The sequence below is a fragment of the Neopsephotus bourkii genome, unplaced genomic scaffold, assembly GCF_033783945.1.
Source record: "Neopsephotus bourkii isolate Nb327-2 ecotype Australia unplaced genomic scaffold, CSIRO-AGI_Nbou_v1 NB_1090, whole genome shotgun sequence".
Lineage (NCBI taxonomy): Eukaryota > Metazoa > Chordata > Aves > Psittaciformes > Psittacidae > Neopsephotus > Neopsephotus bourkii.
In genome coordinates this window covers 159,200-178,653 of record NW_026901578.1, presented here as the reverse complement: position 1 = coordinate 178,653, position 19,454 = coordinate 159,200, and the positions used below count along the sequence as shown (strand labels likewise).

The window sequence follows — 19,454 nt, the reverse complement described above, 5'->3', positions numbered from 1 at the left end:
GGTCAGACCAGCACCGCCCTGCGGGGTCCCATCTACTCCTTCAATGGGGGCAATGTCCTGACGGATCCTCTCTGGTGAGTCCGGTGGGCACCAGCCGGGTAACCCTCAATGAATGCACCCACACTTGGGGGGGGTCTGCACGCATCCTCCTGCTCGCACGGATGCAAAGAGCTGGAGGGGGTGCCCCAGCCCTTCTCACCCCCATCCCTGTCTGCAGGCCCCGGCCGCTGGCCTGGCACGGATCCACACCACGGGGCAGCCAAGCCCGCAAGCGGGATTGCCAGGGCTGGCGCAGCTCCGGCACCGGGCAGGGCCTGGCCGCTGCACTGGGTGAGGGCAGGCTCCTGGCTGGGCAGCGGCACAACTGCTCCGAGGCGCTGGTGGTGCTCTGCGTGGAGGTGGCCTTTCCCTACCGGCACATGTGGTGATGCCAGCGCCGTGGCACCGGTGATCTCCGGCTGCACGCCCCATGCGGCTTCCCCTGTCCTGTGGGTGAGGATATGGGGTGGTGCAGGGGGAAGTGCAGCACAGGAGCAGGTGAGAGCATCAAGAGGATGCCAAGCGTGCAGCCGGGTTCATCGCAGGCTGTGCTAATCCCATGCATCCCTGGTCTGTGCCCAGCTGCATCCCTGCAGCTCCAGCAAAGGGAATGCTGTCACTGCCATGGAAATAAAGATGCAAAACGCTGGGGTTTGGATGGTACCCAGCGTGCTGTTACTGGGGTAGGGGAGCTTACCCAGGACACTGCCTGCTGCAGCAAGGGGCAATGGGGGTCACGCTGCAGCCAGCCTGGGGAAGGGGGAGAGGGTCTGGGGCCACCCGTGGGCTATGGGACCAGCACAAATGGGGAGACAGGGACACCATAGGGACACTGAAACCGTGGAACGGGGCTCCAATGATACCAGTACACACATGGGGCACAGCACTGGTGCCTGTCCCCGAGGCAGCGCTGTGCTTCCGGAGCGTGCCCAGTGGGTCCCAGTACGGCACCAGTGCCTGCCCAGCGCGCCAACAGCAACCAGGCAGGCAGAGCCTCCAGCACCAGCGCCCTCCTATTGGCAGGCTCCTCTGCCCGTCCCGCCACTCTCCCTTCTGAGTGGCTGGTTTGAACGCGCTGCGCGTTTCTGACTGGCCAGAGGGGAAAGCTGGGGCACCACCCATGTCACCGCCTTCCCGCTGCGATTGGCGGCGCGCAGGGGAGCCGTGGGCGGTGATTGGCGGAGGGTTTCGGCGGGCTAAACGAAGGTTTGAAAGCCCAAGGACGGTTGGGGCCGCCATCGCCGCCGCTCAGCCGCGCGCTGCCGCCATCATGGAGCTCCAGGAGCACCCGGCGCCTCTCAGGGTGCGTGCGTCTCCCCCGACCCCTTCCTGCCCCGGGGAGCCCCTTCCCCGCACGGCTCCGGCTTCCTCCCCGCTTCCCTCCGCTCCCCCGGGCCCCTCAGATCCCCCGGGGTCCTTCCCCTCTCCCTTGGCTCCGTGTCGCGGTCCCCCCCGCCTGGGCCCACTCCTCCCCGCCTCCGATCTGATCCCCCCCGGATCCCGCTGCCCCTCACTGCCGCTCTCTGTCCCCCGAGCAGCCCGCGGACGGGAACCTCCGGCTGCAGAAGGGCGATGGCGTCAAGAAGACGCTTTCGGTGGAGCACATCTACCAGAAGAAGACGCAGCTGGAGCACATCCTGCTCCGGCCCGACACCTACATCGGCTCCGTGGAGATGGTCACCCAGGTGCGGGGTTGGGGCTGAGCCGCCCGAGCTCCTCGGTGCAGGCGGGGAGTCATTAATATCTGCTTATACAGCACAAAGCATTGGTTTATACAGCACAAAACGCCTGCTTTGCAAGCCCAGGGCACACAAGTGGAGGTGTTTGTAAGGATTCATGTGGTTTTTGCCTTTTTTTTTTCAGCAAATGTGGGTTTTTGATGAGGACGTGGGCCTCAACTGCAGAGACGTGACCTTTGTGCCTGGCTTGTACAAGATCTTTGATGAGATTCTAGGTAAGGAGACCTGTCTGTTGAGTCAGTGGTTGATGGTTGATTAACGGGTGCTGAATGTCTAATAAACAGCTAAGAAATGCAAGTCTACTTTTATCAGGTTGCCTTGTTGAGCAGCGAATGTCTGTAGCACAGTTTGGTGGGTGGCGGTTGCAGGGTGTGTGGTTTGTGCTTGGGGATACTGGATACTGAAGTCCTTCCATCAGTTATTAGTAAGCTGTTTTGTGGGATGATGGCTCGCTTACAAACCTGATGTAATTCATCCTAGACTTCTCATTTTTATGTTAACGTGTAGTACTCATCTTCAACTTGCAACATACTTGCATGCCAAGATGGTTGTTAGTAACATTGTACTGAGTTTTTGCATTCATTCTGCTGAAGACACTTTACCAGTTAATAGCTTTGTCTTGCTTGACAATGCAATATAATAACAGTAATCTTTCCATTCTAGTCAATGCTGCAGACAACAAGCAGAGGGATAAAAACATGACATGCATTAAAGTTACAATTGACGTGTAAGTTTTGCTTTGTTTCTGTTCATTGCTTTCCCAACATGAGTACCTTGTATTTTCTCACGTGGGCGCTGTTTAAACTGGTGTGATGGTGGTGGTGGTCTCTGCCGTGAGGTCAATCCAAATGAGACTAGTAATTTAACTCTGGTGAAAGGCTATTTTCTTTGCCTTGGTCTCTTAGAGTGCTGGCTTGTGAAATGACTGCTTTGTGGTTGTTTTCTGTTGTGGCCATTCTCTTCCTCTCAACCTTTGTATTCTGTCACCAAGCACAAATGGAGGATTTCCGCGTGTGGTGGTCCATTTAGAGAGTTGAGCTGAGTTTTTTGGTTGACTTGTTCTCCCTCTGCTGGCAGTTTCTGCACTTGCTCAGAAGCGATTTGCTTTTGATGAAATGGTGGCCTTTCCCCAGAGCTTTTGTGTGACACTTGTTTCATAGCTCAGTCATTCGCAGCCTTAAAAACACCCTTTTTCCTCTACCTAGAGAGAATAACACAATCAGCGTATGGAACAATGGGAAAGGTATTCCAGTTGTTGAACACAAAGTGGAGAAGGTCTATGTGCCTGCTCTTATCTTTGGACAGCTGCTAACATCCAGCAACTATGACGACAATGAAAAGAAAGTCACAGGTAGGGAAGACTCTCGAATATGGGTTAGTAGATGAGCAGCCTGATGGATAAAAGTGTGTGAACCAAAATAACATTGGGAAGGGGGCCCCTGATGCAACTGAAAATGATGTTTGGAGTCCACCAGAGAGATACCTTCATGTTCTATATTAATAACAGTGCAAATATGGAAAATTCTCTTTGAATGCTAGTTGTAATTAAAGATGGGTTTACAGTCACATACCGAGTTCGTAGGATATTGTTGCTTATTGCCAATTGTTCTTTGCGCTGAAGTGGCTGAACTCCTGTTAGTCTGGAATTCTTTGAGATGGTTTTGATCAAAGGTAATAACATGAGTCTCTTTTCCCTTTAATTCCAGGGGGGCGAAATGGTTATGGAGCCAAACTGTGCAACATATTTAGCACAAAATTTACTGTGGAAACTGCCTGTCGCGAATACAAAAAGCTGTTCAGACAGGTATGAACCCTTCTCATTTCAGTAAGATTATACCCAAGATTTTCCATTAAGACCCTAATTTTTTGTTTCGAAAATCCAGGTGTAACTTGCATTCAGAGCACTGTGATTAGAATAAGTGTAGCCCACAGTTACTGTACCACAAAATAAAACTCAAATGAATAATGAAATGAGCAGACATAACCAGAATCTAGTTTTTAACCAGTGGTGGGGTTTTTTTTCAGTTGAAAGTATCTAAAACTTGCAAATTGGCTTTCTGTTTTCAAAAACTAAGCTTTAGTGGCTTATGTGTGTTAGACTTGCTTACAAAACCTCCTTTTCTCAGACTTGGACCGACAACATGGGGAAGGCTGGTGAAATGAAGCTGAAGCATTTTGATGGAGAGGATTACACGTGTGTCACGTTCCAACCTGATCTGTCAAAATTCAAAATGACAATCCTTGATAAAGACATTGTAGCACTGATGTCTCGAAGAGCATATGATATTGCTGGATCCACAAAGGATGTCAAAGTTTTCCTAAATGGACAGAGGCTGCCTGTAAGTGAGCATTTAACAGAAATGGTAACATCTGCATTTCTCATGCCATTTAAACAGTGAGGTTTTGTTGAAGCAATTTATGTCATTGCACGTAGTAAGTGGAAAATGTGCCTGAGTGGTTTATCTCCCCACTTTTCAGCAGGATATGAATTAAGTATTTATAGGAGCTGTTATAAAGGAGTTGTCTGCTTATATCTGTATGCAGGTGAAAGGATTCCGCAGTTATGTGGACCTCTATCTGAAGGACAAAGTAGATGAAACCGGTAACACACTTAAGGTTGTCCATGAGGAAGTAAATTCTCGGTGGGAAGTGTGTTTGACCTTAAGTGAAAAAGGCTTCCAGCAAGTTAGCTTTGTCAACAGCATTGCCACTACAAAGGTAACTCTTTGGTTTATTCAGTCAAGCTAATGCCATGTTCTTTGTCAGTAGCTGTTTCAAATGTATGTATGTTAGTGAAGAAGACTTAGCTGCTTCATGTTGCAAAGGCTATGCATAAAGTTTGAAATAGATTTCTTTTTCTAAATGGAATTACCATCAAGCCTCTGGTCCCATTTTCCCTTAGGGTGGCAGGCACGTTGATTACATAGCTGACCAGCTTGTGACTAAAGTCATTGAAGTTGTGAAAAAGAAGAACAAGAACGGAGTCGGAGTGAAGCCTTTTCAGGTACAGTGTCCCCGGTGGGAAGCACAACTCTAGCATTATTGCACATTGTAACTACAGCTTAATGCATTACCACATTAATTAATACATATTTCCACTGTACAGACAATATATATATATACATCTGCTAGTTATAGAAGTGTTGTCCAGTTTAAGCCAACTAACAATCTTCTGTTTGTTTGGCTGATGTGTTTCATAATCAGAACACTGTAAGTCAGTGTAGCCGCACTAAAACTCAGTATCTGTTAGCTGATCCCTATTAGGCTAATTGCTGTTGTTTCTCTGACATCCCAAATCATAAAGTATTGTTCAGGAATGTTCATTAGCTGTCCTAAATTCTTTCAGGACATCTAGGAAAATTCTAGACCATACAGTGATAACATCTTTTCCTCACTGTGTGGTTCTGACAGGCAGTTACCAGAACGCACTGACTGCTGTTACTGAGAGGAGCCTGTGTAATCTGTGGTGCTTGTTGTATTTAACTCCAGGTGAAGAACCACATGTGGATTTTCGTGAATGCCTTAATTGAAAACCCAACTTTTGACTCTCAGACTAAGGAGAACATGACTTTGCAGGCAAAGAACTTTGGCTCAACCTGTAAACTGAGTGAAAAGTTTATTAAGGGTGTAAGTATTGGTATACACACTCAAGATGTCTGTAAATTCCATTTTACGTTTAACGTGGCAAATACATACTTTTGAAGTAGTGTCATGAACTAAAGTATATACCTTAAAATTCCATCATTGTTAAGGCTTTTCCAGTTGTTCAGGGTTATTTTTTGTCTTGCAGGCAATCGCCTGTGGCATTGTTGAAAGTATCCTAAACTGGGTAAAATTTAAAGCTCAGAACCTGCTGAATAAGAAATGTTCAGCTGTGAAACACACGAAGATTAAGGGAGTTCCTAAGCTGGATGATGCCAACGATGCTGGTAAATGTTTTGCATCCTTTGTAACCAATTCCTTCAAAAACAATTAAAACTTGTTCGTTAGACTAATGAAAGAATGAAAAAAAAAAGAAGACAGAACCTGTAATTATAGTTTATCCCCACTTGACAGTCCCATTTACTATGTTTATCCCCATTTACTGCATGCAGTGCAACAAAACCTGTGTGTGTTGGAAGATATTTCCATTCAATTTGAGTATGCAGGCTTTCATTTCACTTACTTAGGAAATTGTCTTGGTTTTTTTTATCTTTTTAGGCAGCAAGAATTCTTTAGACTGTACACTTATCCTGACTGAGGGAGACTCAGCCAAAACCCTGGCTGTCTCTGGTCTAGGAGTGGTTGGTAGAGATAAATATGGAGTATTTCCACTTCGTGGGAAAATACTCAATGTCAGAGAAGCTTCTCACAAACAGGTGAGTTGGAACATCGTTACAGTCTGCATGTTAGAAGGCACATTAGTGTAATGAGTCAATATAATCTGGAACACTGGAACTCGGAGGAGCAGTGCCTTAAACACCTGAATTTAGTCTCATCTTCAGCCTGCCTTGCTGGTTAAGTGGGAATATTAAGTCCTGTTCAGCATTTTGCCTAAAGAAATAGTGTTTGTGTTGTGGACTATAAAATATTTGGAATTATACATAGTAATTTAAGCACTAGGCTCCAGTTCAGAAATAAGTTTCTAAACAGCAAAAATCCACTGACAAGACAAAGCTCAGTCAACAGTTTATGGATCATTTTAGACTTCGAGTGCTATGTTTTAAGTCTGAAAGACTGGTTTTTATTCTGTGTGGTCTTTTCCAGATCATGGAAAACGCTGAAATCAACAACATCATCAAGATTGTGGGTTTGCAGTATAAAAAGAACTATGAAGATCGAGAATCTTTGAACACTCTTCGCTATGGCAAGATCATGATCATGACAGATCAGGTTAGGTTCACTCAAACTGAAAATGGGGAGAAGGAAGAAAATGGCATTTTTCTTCCACTGCCATCGTTGTACCAAATTGTCTGTATTTATTTCATCATTCTCTATTTTAGTGGGTCATAATGTCTTTTCAGCCACAAACCAGATTAAGCAGAAGGGGGAGTAGCATCACCAAGTAGCCAATTACTGTCTTTTAGTCTGCTGATTCAGGGTCCTTGACCCAGTCCCTTTTACTTCTTTTCACCAAGAACATGCCTTTCCTATTTCTCTTAATTTTCAACGATTAAACAACACATGGTCACCTTGTTAGAAGCGAATGTTAATAGGGCCAGTTAGCCAGAATTATCAAATCATTTACTATCAATCTAGCAATTGCCAATTCCAGCATGTCCCTGATAAAATGTCTCTTTTTTTCTTCTTAAATCAGGATCAGGATGGATCACATATCAAAGGTTTGCTGATTAACTTCATCCATCACAACTGGCCATCTCTCCTAAAACACAACTTTCTGGAGGAATTCATTACTCCCATCATAAAGGTAAGGGTTGGGTGGACGGGAAGGCGAATGAGTAAGGATCCATTGGTCCAAATCTGCCTCTCATTTCACAAATTACTTTACTAATTGTAGGCCTCTAAAAACAAAGAAGAAATTGCATTCTACAGCATTCCCGAATTTGAAGAATGGAAAAACAGAACACAGAACTACAATTCATGGAAAATCAAGTACTACAAAGGTTTGTAAAAAATTTAATGTGGTGAAATTAAATGACCCAATCAAGAGAATTCATCATTAAACTCAACTAGCCCTGCCTTTGGGGAAGGAGTTTTGGACTGGGTGTCTTCCATGTCTCTGCCCTCCCAAGATAACCTGATTAGGAATACCTGCAACATAAATTACAGAAGTAAAGAAATAATAACCTCCAAGTGGATAAAATCTCAAAATGGAATGACAGTATTTGTAGGTAACCGTTCTTTCACCCCTCTTAGGCAATTATCCTCAGTTTTATGTGCTGTTTTGCATAGCACAGTCCTTGTGTACTGTTAGCACTGTAAGGTAAGTAGTCGCTCATTGCTTAATACCAATAAGAAAGTTGCCAGGTGCTGGATATGAGGAATTGTTTCCAATCTGCAGTTAACATTTGCAGATATCTACAGGAGTAACAAACAAAACCCAACGGTACAGCATGCAACTGCTCACCAGTCTGCAATTCTTGTGGTATTTTGTGATACCTTACACCTCATTTTAAAGTAACCTAAGTTTTCAGTAAGTCCTCTTCATGCTGTGCATTTTAACATGTCACAGATACTAGGCATAGCAAAAATACTCCTTTGAACTACAACTTGACTTAAGAATTGACTAGGATTAACTTATACTGTCTCTGCAGGTTTGGGTACCAGCACATCGAAGGAGGCTAAAGAATACTTTGCAGATATGGCTAAACATCGAATTGGCTTCAAATACACTGGGCCTGAAGATGATGCTGCGATCACCCTGGTAACTAGCACTTGATTTAACTGCTGACTTAATACCTTTGGTATTTTACTGCTTTGAGTGCTGTGTATTTTTCTTAAAATGCTCTTAGAGGCCTTTGGGCTTGAGACAATCTCTTTGTTGTCAAGGCTACGGCTTTAGTCTAACCAGTAGAAGCAAATCTGTCCACAGACCTCAGGCCAAGAGTACCCTTTTAATGATGGGTTTTAAATACAGCTCAGAACAAACTAATCACTACAAACCAATTGATATTTTCAGACACAACAGTAAATATTCCTTTAACATTTTTCTGCATGTTCTGCTGCAGTTTTCTCCTGGGTCAGACCTTGAGTTACTTTTCATTTTGTAATATACAGGCCTTTAGCAAGAAGAAGGTAGAAGAGCGAAAGGAGTGGCTGACTAATTTCATGGAGGATAGAAGACAACGGAAGCTGCATGGCCTGCCAGAGGTAGAGGGTTTACATATATAAGTAAACTGGTTTCCTGTCTCTCCCTGAGGCTGTTCTCAGCTTCATTCTGGCACATCAGAGCTGCACACAGCTTGGATTTGGAGAGTCAGTTGCTGGATTATGGGACAGTTGAAATGTTTTGGGATTTTACAGAGCAGCTGCTTCTCTCATCTTATCAGCATGGCCTCATTGTCAGTTGTCCAACAGTTAATTTAATTTTTAACTATTCACCTTCCAAACTACTTTATCAATAGGGAAATAATAATACCAGCAGGACTGTGAGACCTTTATTTCTCAAACATCATGGGCCATGCTAAGGATTTCAGCTCCTGAGCTGTGTCTACCCAGTTGTACAAGGAGCTTCCATGCTATTGAAACTAGCCAGGTGTGATTTCCAACAGATTAGACCTTGCTAAAATTAAGGCAATCTGTTTTTCTTAGGAATACCTATATGGGAAAAACACTACTTACCTGACATACAACAACTTCATCAACAAGGAGCTAGTGCTGTTCTCAAACTCAGATAATGAAAGATCAATCCCGTCACTGGTTGATGGTAAGTTATTTCAAGGTGGTGATTCTGTATAGTGCGTTCCCCAGCACGCAATGAATGGGTGTTTGTATGTCATGTCATATCAGAGTCTGTGAACCTGCTGAGTTTTCAGGATCAATGCTCTGAAGTTGGTTTTCTGCTGTCCAAGTTTTTAACCTATGGATTGAATGCCTTGTCCGTTTTGTAGCATTCATCGCAAGTACCTTACTCTTTGGGTGCAGAATCTTTGGGTGCTCAAGTAGTTCTTGGTCTCTAGAGAGCAGAAGCGAAGTGAAACACGCTGTACATTCTAACCACAAGGTGTTTTCTATTTTATACAGGTTTGAAGCCGGGTCAAAGAAAAGTTCTCTTCACATGTTTCAAACGAAATGATAAGCGGGAGGTGAAGGTTGCTCAGCTGGCTGGTTCTGTAGCTGAGATGTCCTCATACCATCATGGTGAAGTAAGAACCTGGCCTGGTTGGGCAAAATGCATTTTAAATGAAAGGCAAAAAAGCCCCTCTGTTGACTTGACAGCTAAGATGACTTTAGAGCAGAATTAGGTGTTTTGAGTATAAACAAAGCGAAGTGGCTGCATATCCATTATTAATTATTCATTATTAAATTAATCTGAGATTGGTCAGTCTGCCTGTCCTACCTAGATTTCATGGGACTATCTTTCATTCAAAAAGTAGAGCAAGAAAAACCCACCTTATTTGTGCTAGATTTGGGCAGATGTTAGTAGCCTTTATACCTTGGTAAGGAGAAGTTGAGCACTAAAACAAGCTTCCCTTTGGAGACTGACAGAATCTTTCATTGGAGGTTTCAAGGACAGGTAGATAGCAATGTATCTGTGAGTCACTGGATTACATCCCGTCACCCAGGCTGGATAGATGGTCTTGAGATGCTCTTTCAGTGGGTTTCCTCCAGTATTATGTTAGTAGGGTTTATCCTCTATGTCAGTTTTGATCTTGGTGTGAATTTTACCTTTAACTTTGTCCATTCAGTGAAGAATTCTGCATTCTTAGCTTTGAACTTTCCTTTACTACAGGCATCATTGATGATGACTATTATTAACTTAGCTCAGAACTTTGTGGGCAGTAACAACCTCAACTTGCTACAGCCGATTGGTCAGTTCGGCACGAGGCTGCATGGTGGGAAAGACTCTGCCAGTCCTCGATACATCTTCACAATGCTCAGGTCAGCATTTAAGATTTCTTACTGTTTTAAATATTATTAGCATGTTGCAGGACTCAAAATTAAAGTTACTTTTTCCCTTTTAAACTTTGGGCAACTCTCATACTCAAAAGCAACAACTGAAGTGAGAGTTGGATGCTAGATTCTGATATGTAAACTTGATTATCATAGAATCATTTAGGTTGAAGAAGACTTTTAAGACCATGAAGTCCAAGTCTGAACCTCGAGCTGACAAGTCCATCACTAAACTGTGTCCCTAATCATCCCAGAGAAGAGAAAGGCATGGCAGAGAAATGGCGATAGGAGTGAAAACAAAGGGATAAATTTGAGTAGGTTAATAATGAGAGTTCGGGCTTAAAATCTTATTTCCATTCTAGTCCACTAGCACGACTGGTGTTCCCACCAATGGATGACCATGTCCTGAGGTTCCTGTATGATGATAACCAACGTGTGGAGCCAGAGTGGTATATGCCTATCATTCCAATGGTGCTGATAAATGGGGCAGAAGGGATTGGGACTGGCTGGTCCTGTAAGATCCCCAACTTTGATATTAGGGAAGTTGTGAACAATATCCGTCGCCTAATGGATGGAGAAGAGCCATTGCCAATGGTAAATAATACATTTAAAAACCAGTGCCTCATTTGTCAGTTCATTCAGCACTTTGGAGCACTTCAAGCAAGTGCTTCAAAACTTGAAGCATCAACACAAAACTGAACCCAGTGTTCTTCTCTGCTTAGCTTCCTAGTTACAAGAATTTCAAAGGCACAATAGATGAGCTGGGACCTAATCAGTATGTGATAAGTGGTGAAGTGTCTATCCTTAATTCTACAACCATTGAGATCACCGAACTGCCTGTCAGAACTTGGACACAGGTAATAAACAGTGAACTTGCCCTAGGAATGGATAGTTTGCCTTGTAAAATAAAAGTGATTGATTTTGAAGCTTTTCATCTCCACAGAAAACATGGGTCTGACTTTGACTCTTTTCTCAGACTTACAAGGAGCAGGTTCTGGAGCCAATGTTGAACGGGACTGAGAAGACCCCCCCACTGATCACAGACTATAAAGAGTATCACACAGATACGACGGTGAAGTTTATAGTGAAGATGACTGAAGAAAAACTAGCAGAAGTTAAAGCAGCAGGGGTGCATAAGGTCTTCAAACTCCAAACAAGTTTAACATGCAACTCCATGGTATGTAACAGATTGTGCTGAAGAAAGTCCTTGGTTTAACTCAGACTGTGAAAACAGCTGCCTGTAACAAAAATCCTCTTTGCAGTAACCTATTCACTTTGATTATTTTTGTTCTGCTGTTACTGGGTTTAAATCTGCTTTCTAAATATACCTTCAAAAGGTCAAGAGGCTGGCTTGGGAATGGGCTCAGAGTGGTATAGTTTTGCCTGAAGGAGTCAAAGTGATCTGAAATCACACAGTTTACACAAACCTTTGTTGTGACAACAGCACTGCCGCTTGAAAGTCTGGGTTCTGACAATGTGTGAAGCTTGATGCAAGACGTTTATCCTACAGATAGCTTGAAGATTCGAGTAACCTTCACCCTACTGCGTGCTCTCAAGAACTTTCATATTCTAAAATTGTCTCTGCTGCTGGGCTTGCAAGCTGCAATCATATCTAAAGCAACACAAAGGTTTTATAACCTGTTTGCTAATCAATTGTACTGTCACACCTGTGTTATAGGTACTCCTCAGTGGGTCTGGAAATCAGTTTTATCGTAACACTCGTGTTCTTTCATCTAGGTTCTTTTTGACCATGTTGGCTTTCTCAAGAAGTACGACTCTCCCCAAGACATTCTTAAAGAGTTCTTTGAACTCAGGCTCCGATATTACAATTTGAGGAAGGAATGGTTGATTGGGATGTTGGGGGCTGAGTCTGCAAAGCTGAGCAACCAGGCTCGGTTCATCCTGGAGAAAATAGATGGCAAAATTGTCATCGGTATGTATTGATCTTGGGTACTTGGTTGATGAAATGGGGAGAACCAGGTGCTCCCTTGAGTTCTGTCAGCACCCCCTCAGCCCTGGACTGGCTCTTAGCAAACAACACCAGAGCTTATCTTTTTCTTCCAGTAACATGCAAGAGGAAAATGCTTCACAGAGTACCCTTGGTCTGTAGAGCATTGCGCACAGATACTTGTGCAGCTTTCCTACTGTGTGTTTGACACTATTTTGAGAATAGAATTCTTTTTTTTTTTTAATCATTTTAGTTATAATCCCTATGCATTTCTGATTCAGAATAAAAGTAAAGTACTGGTGGGGTTAAAAGGAGAGGTAGTGTTTTCTGTTTAAATGCATACTTAAGGTGTGTTATCTTTGTGAACTTTTGCAAAAGTATTTCAAATCGTGTCCTCAGTGGACTGGGATTTCAAACTCAGGAGATACTCAAGTTAGCAGCATCTGAGAATCATGAGCTAGGAAAAGAAACAGATCTTTGTTCCCAGCATTCAGATTTTTCAATCAACTTCACCTCAGTCTAAAAGGCAAGTCTGTATTTCACTTACATTCCTGGAGGACTCAGCTAGACAAAGTGTCATAAGATGCTTTGTGGTTTGTATCTGAGGGCAGCCCCAGAATCCCAACAGCCTGTGTCTGTCTGACTTGACTCAGGAAGAGAAATCATTCCCTTGAAATGCATTTTCTTGGGGTTTTGTAATAAGTAGTTCCAAGGCTGACAGAGCTGGTTTCATTTGTATTTGTGTCTCATGGTTGATTGCTTCTGGTATCTTAAAAAGGAACAAATTCCAGCTGAAGCAGTTCCATTGGTTGGGGCACTTAAGAGCATAAATTTCCCAGGTGATGTCTAATGAGGTACAAGCTACACCAAAGCCTTTTGAGTGCTATCAGGGCTTTTTTTCCTCCACCTGCCTATTACCATGAAGCCTTTTTGATACCATCACACCTCTTTTTCCAAGTTCAAAAACTACTGAGAGCAGAGGAAATGCATGTATGGAAATGAAGAAAAAAAATATTTACAGTGCTCTGGCAGGAGTTCCTGGCAGGTTTAGGAGCAATGCTGACCTGACAAATCACCTGCTAAGTAGGAACATTTTAGGTGTTATTTCAGGCTGTTCCACATGTCCCACCTCCCATAAGGAAAGGCTGGTTTAGAGCCGATAGGATGCTGAGCTGCTAGAACCATGGGATGCTACAGACCAGTGATTGGCAGTGGTCACTAACTGACAATCCTGAACTGTCTGTTTATAGAAAACAAACCCAAGAAAGAGCTGATCCAAGTTCTGGTCCAGAGAGGGTACGAATCTGATCCAGTGAAGGCTTGGAAGGAGTCACAGAACAAGGTAAAGCTTCAGTCATCCTCTCTAAATAGATCTCAACTGTCTTGAAGCTTCTTAATTCATGCGAAGAAGCCCAAGTTGCTTTTTGCCTAGGACACCACAAGCACATGGAGTGCAGTCCAGATTTGATCAACGACCCTACCCTTGTATGTCACTGCATTTATTGACAGTGTTTGTTTTAAATCCACATTCAGGAAGAAGAGGGGGAGGAGGAGGAGGAGAGTGACAAAGAAGCAGCTGCAAGTACTGGACCGGACTTCAACTATCTGCTTAACATGCCTCTTTGGTATCTGACTAAAGAGAAGAAAGATGAGCTGTGTAAGCAGAGAGACAGCAAAGTATGTTACTTCCTTTTTTCATAAGCATCATCACATATTTTTTTGATTGTAGATTAAAATGTGACTAATGATTATCAACTGTGATTCCCTTTAGGAAAAGGAGCTGGAGACCCTGAAGTGCAAGAGTCCCTCTGATCTGTGGAAGGAAGACCTTGCTGTCTTTGTTGAAGAACTTGATGTATGTCAGTGTTCAGTGCAGACAGCTGACTCCCTCGTACTCTTAGCCACCAGCTCTTTATTGACTTTTTTGTCATAACAAGGAGACTAAAAATAACTCCTATGTCTTGCACTGTCTTGCACTCACTATGGAGAATGAAAGCTTTTTTCACCTTCCTAGCTTGGGTAGGAGTACCACAGCTCTGAGCCAGGGAGTCAAAACACAAAGGTGGATGAGGGATGAGCTGGACTTTACCGAACAGAGCCTGAATTGTGGGCAGGCATCTGCACCATCACACCTGGTCACTGCCTGTGTCTCTCCTTACTCCCCAAGTAACTGCATCTCTGGCTTAAATTGTTGCTCAAAATTGTGCAAATCTGCAGATTCTGAGGGTGGGAAACTTCATTTAAACTGATGGTAGGAAATGCATCAGCAAGTACAGAGTCCTCCATTGCAGTCTGTGATGGTGTTTTGCTCAGGAGTACATTATTTCTTTTGTGTTCTCATGGTTGTCTTATTTCAAACTCGCTTCTGCAGGCAGTGGAAGCCAAGCAAAGGCAGGATGAGATGGCAGGCTTTGTTGGGAAACCTTTAAAAGCAAAAGGAGGGAAAGTGAAGAAGGCACAGCTGCCAGAAGTAATGCCGTCACCTCAAGGCGAAAGGGTTGTACCTCGGATAACTGCAGAGATGAAGGCAGAGGCAGAGAAGAAAAGTAAAAAGAAAATTAAGGTAACAAGGAACATTCTGCTTAATCTCCCTTTACACCCCCATCAATACAGTCCTAAAGAAATGCAGGTTGTTAGCTGAACTTGTCCTGATGAAACAGCTATTCAGGGAAAAGGACAGAACTCTAACACATGGGGAACACTGGAAATGGATGTTTCTTAGCCTGAAGGAGAACAGATTTGCTAACAGATCAGGAGATGGCTTAGAGGGAAATCTTTTGGCAAGAGCGTATGTCACAGTGTCAGAGATGGGTTGGTAGCTTAGAAATTAAAAGGCAGATGCAAGTAAAGTTGTTCTAGGTGCCTTAGGGGTTTTATAAATCCTCTAGCAGGCAGTAAATTCAGCTAGTAAATTCACTTCTCTAGAACAGCCTCTGCATTTCCAGTAATACTTTTAGCCACTTCATGCCATTATTGTTCTTGATGTTGAGGAGACAAATACTGAATCCTTTATATAGCACTAATTGTGCCATTCAGCCATTTGCAACATAGAAAACTAAAATAGCCCTTTACCTATTTTGACCTGGAGCCAGGCACGGCTCCTTTCCTACAGATGCTTCCATCGAACAGTTTTTCCACATAATCTGCACTGTTGTTTTTCACCCACCCTGTTCAATTCTGCATCCCCCACACACCCCAGAACCAGACCAGCAGCACACAAAGGCGATGCCAAAAATACACTCAGAGTGGGGGCAAAGTTCCTGTTTTTGTTAATAGGTGAATTTTGCACTGAAGTCGCCAGCTCTGGGGGCAGATCATGTCCTATTTACTTGTAATCATTTTTACACACAGTTTGGCTCACCAACTTTTGTACATCCCAAATAAGCAGCTCCTTTCTGCATTACCCTGTTGCCTCTCCTGTGTGAGCTGACTTGCTTTCTATTTGATATCTGCTTGTATCTTCAGACTGAAAAAAATGAATGTGATGAGAATCAAGAAGAAAGCCCATCAGGGGACAAAGAACCTTCAGGCCTTAAGCGGAGACTAGCACAGAAGCTGAAGACTGAGCAAGGTAAATGCTTTTGTGTGCTACTGCATCAATGGAAAATGAGGGGAAGGGTTGTACGTTTGGTTATCTGACCTCTTCCTAAAGTGATGAGTGATATCTAGGATCACTATCCTTGGAAAAAGGAGCTGTGAAAGTGATCCTGGATAACAGGCAGGGTAAGATTGCTGTTTCTCTTCAGTATTTAAGGCAGAATCCTCTGAATTTAGTGATGTATCTCTAAGTTGAGCTTGAACTACAGAGCCTGGAAGTTGGTTCATCCTACCTCCAATATTTTTCAGGTGGTAAGAAACAGGCCACGCTACCATTTAAACCATTAAAGAAAGGGAAGAAACGAAACCCTTGGTCTGACTCAGGGTCTGACTCGGAGACTGATTTTGAAGTGCCTCCTAAAAGAGAGAGAGTGGTTCGCCAAGCAGCGGGTGAGTGCAACACAAATGAAGGGTGGTCTGTGAAGGAGAAAATTGAACAGGCTCTTCAGAGAGCTCCCAGAGCCTGAGATCTCGGTCAGAAATCATTTTTAAGAGGTTTGTTTATTATACTGCAGAGAAGAAGTAAATATTTATACCATTTAAGCAAATTTTCACGATGCTTTTCGAGGAAAAGCAGAAATGGGCAGCAAGAGAAATAGGTCATTTGCTTTAATTGCACAAGTGTTTGTCAAATCGAGTATGTTGTTGGTGAGCGAGTGCAGAATACACCTGTGATTTGGAGTCTTTCCGCTGGCAGTCTCTGTATCTGTTTGGGTTTATTCAGATCTATATTTTTTAATAACTGCAGCTAAAATAATGAAAAGGAAACTGAGTTTCATGGTGCCAAATGTGTAAAATACATCTGTGTCATTTCACCAGCCAAAGTCAAGAACGTAATCTGTTCGGACTCGGATTCAGATCCCTCCAGGTCAGATGAGGAGTTTAAACTTCAGGGCAGCAGTGAAGGCAACACTGAATCGGATACAGACTCCAAAGAAAAACCCCCTTCCAAGCCCAGAGCTGCTCCAAAGTGAGTGTTTCTCTGCATAGTCACTGGAAATCAGTTGTGCTTCTAGTGTGACTGCTCTATAGACATTAATAGCTCATTTTCTTCAGTCTACCTATTTAGCACATTGTAAAAATACTTTGGGGTGTTGTGTTCTAGGGAAACCACTGAAAAAGCAGCTGAAGCTCCCAAGCAAAAGCCAGTGCAAAGCACTATCCCTGGTGAGTACCAAACCTCCATGCTTTACCTGTAACTCCATGAGAGGGCACTGATGTGGTACAAGGTGGTTTCAGGGCACCAGACTTCTTGTCCATTTCTAACATGGATTTGGGATAAATCCAGTTGGAATAGTTGCTCTTTTTATAGAGTGGATTAAGCCAATTTTCTCCTGCTCTAATGTTTATAGATAAATGTGACTGTTTCAGACTTGCTTTCTGTTTTCTTTATTCAGCTCAAGTTTGGGATGCTGCTGCTGAAAACGGGAGTCAAGCTGCTGCAGCTCCTTCTGTCTCTGTGCCTCGCAGCAAGGCTGTAGCTAAAAAACCTGCTGCAGCTAAGAAGGCTGGGGCCACTAAGGGTAAGGGTTTACCTTAGTAACCTTTCTAGATGAACAATTATTTTTCCTGTGGGAAACCAGTCTGAGTGATTTCGAGGCATTCAGAGGCCCAAATAACTCGAGTTTTCACTTCAGAAAGATCTGAGGTTTGTGGCAGAGGTTTCCTGGTTGTTGTCCTTTTTAAAGAAGTCTGTTTCCAAGCAGATCATGTTCGAGTTCATCTCAGACATGCTTGAAGGGAGTGAATTTTAGTTTGGGAACAGGAAAAGTGAATGCTTCCTACAGTGCTATGTAATACTTGGCAGGGACAACCCGAGTGGAATTTGTGTCTTGCAGTCAATGTTCTCCTTCATGTCTTTTTGGGAAGAAAGCAGCGTGGTAGCTCACTTCCCAGGAAGAAGACAAGCTGCTTTGGGGTAGTTTGATCTATTTAGTGCTAGCTTGACCCCATAAATCTACCACATTTGATTCAGGGGTTTTTTAGCTGCCCAGACTCTTTGTCAAACTTGGAGAGTTGTTTTGCATATCCCATCACGAGCTGGTTTTGGTCCCAGCAATGAAATAGCATGTTACTTCACAGCAAAATAGCTGTTTCTTCCACTCCTAAATTGAGGAAGCCTATTATCACTCTGAAGTGGCCTGCTCATTTCAGCTCAACTTGGAGCTGGGCTTCCAAATGCTGTTTAAGGAATGTAGGTAAGAAAGAACTCTTCCAGAAAGGGTTTGGTGTAGATAGGAAATTCATTCCTTCCTTTGCAGAACTTTTGGATTGGCCACACAGCCTTGAGAGCTGAGGCCTTTTCAACCTGAAATAGCCTGCAAATTGCTTTGGGTACATTTTAATTTGCTCTTCTAAATGTAGTGGAACTGAGCAGATAAACCCCTTCATTTCTCCTCATCTTGCTGAAGAGTGATCTTTCTAGAAAACCATGCTTCAAAGTGAGACAACCAGCGCGGCCTCACAGTGTAGTGCAGAGCATGTTTGTGTTGGAAGTCACTCACAGGCTGTGAAGGAGAAGAGAGGCAGCAGAACAAGGGTTTAAACACAGCGCTCTCGTTTCAGATAACCAGCCATCCATCGTGGATATTCTCACCAAGAAAAAGCCTGCACCCAAATCTACCAAGACAGCAGCAAAGGAGGGATCCCTGGACTCTGAGCCCGCAGCAGTGGGTGACAAGAAGCCTGTGCAGACCAAGGGACGGAAAGTTGTCAAAAGGCAGCTTACCGCTTCCATTTCGGATTCGGATTCTGAGTCAGATTTGGGCTCCAAGCCTTCCAAATCAGTCACAGCAAAGGTTTGTGCTCCACCACCCATTAGGGCTGAGGGGGTACCGGAGAGAGGGGCAGGAAAAGTGTGGTGGAGGTAGAACCTCCCGTATGACACCCCGGGGGTGGGCACACAGGCTTATCCCAGGCTGTTGGTTTGGTCTCATCAGCCCAACCATCCCTTTCCCTGCCACAGTGGGGGGGTTAGGGGCTAATTGAGCCTTCCCTGTTTCTGCTCAGAGTCCGAGTCACTTCTTGACCATCCTTTCCCTCCAGAAACCCAAGCCAGAGGACGATGACAGCTTTACCATTGATCCAAGTGCTCGTGCAGGCAGCCCCATCGCAGCCGTGCCCCGTGCCAGGCCTGGGCGTCTCAAGAAGCCCGTCCAGTACCTGGAGGAGTCCGAGGAGGACGACTCCTTCTGAACTAGGATGAAGAGTTTCAAAGTGCTGAAGCCATCAGCAGAGCTCTGGACAAGCTCTCGCCAAAGAGCATCCTTCTCCTGGTCTAGTGAATGCTTCCACTGGGTTTAAAGCTAGTTTAAATGTGTTGGTGTAAGTGAATCTCCCTCTGTTTTTCTTGGGTTTAAAGAGGACCCCCCCCTTGGGAACGCTGGAGCCACATGCCCAGCTGGTGCTGATGCCCTTCCCCATCTTACCTGTTAGTAGCTGGAATCCTTTGACCCTTGGTTGTTGTTTTAATGTTCAGCTATACTTTTAGAACAGATCAAATCCTTTTTAAGTACCCTCTTGCATAGACACCTTCAATTTTAGAGACCTTAATAATAAGACTCGCAACCATAGAGATG

The 19,454-nt window shown here is 43.9% G+C and overlaps 1 protein-coding gene across 1 annotated transcript; it reads left to right on the top strand.

Annotated features, from left to right (window-relative positions):
- Positions 1-1,183: 1,183 nt before the first annotated feature.
- On the top strand, positions 1,184-19,127 carry TOP2A (DNA topoisomerase II alpha). The gene is made up of 35 exons (XM_061362172.1): positions 1,184-1,342; positions 1,578-1,724; positions 1,903-1,993; positions 2,442-2,505; positions 2,984-3,129; positions 3,485-3,582; positions 3,905-4,117; positions 4,323-4,496; positions 4,681-4,782; positions 5,268-5,405; positions 5,569-5,707; positions 5,979-6,136; positions 6,525-6,650; positions 7,075-7,185; positions 7,276-7,381; positions 8,033-8,142; positions 8,496-8,588; positions 9,030-9,144; positions 9,462-9,583; positions 10,171-10,319; positions 10,694-10,925; positions 11,054-11,188; positions 11,308-11,508; positions 12,069-12,264; positions 13,530-13,621; positions 13,813-13,956; positions 14,051-14,134; positions 14,651-14,842; positions 15,745-15,850; positions 16,126-16,266; positions 16,696-16,846; positions 16,982-17,043; positions 17,274-17,399; positions 18,442-18,674; positions 18,922-19,127. The coding sequence occupies exons 1-35, from the start codon at positions 1,310-1,312 to the stop codon at positions 19,069-19,071; spliced, it is 4,680 nt and encodes a 1,559-aa protein (XP_061218156.1). The 5' UTR covers positions 1,184-1,309; the 3' UTR covers positions 19,072-19,127.
- The last annotated feature ends 327 nt before the right edge of the window (positions 19,128-19,454 follow it).

Bases quoted from the DNA above. Each gene is read 5' to 3' on its own strand.
- TOP2A (XM_061362172.1), top strand. From the start codon at position 1,310: ATGGAGCTCCAGGAGCACCCGGCGCCTCTCAGG. The intron at 2,506-2,983 runs GTAAGTTTTGCT...TCCTCTACCTAG, and splicing joins ATTAAAGTTACAATTGACGT to AGAGAATAACACAATCAGCG. The intron at 13,622-13,812 runs GTAAAGCTTCAG...ATCCACATTCAG, and splicing joins GGAAGGAGTCACAGAACAAG to GAAGAAGAGGGGGAGGAGGA.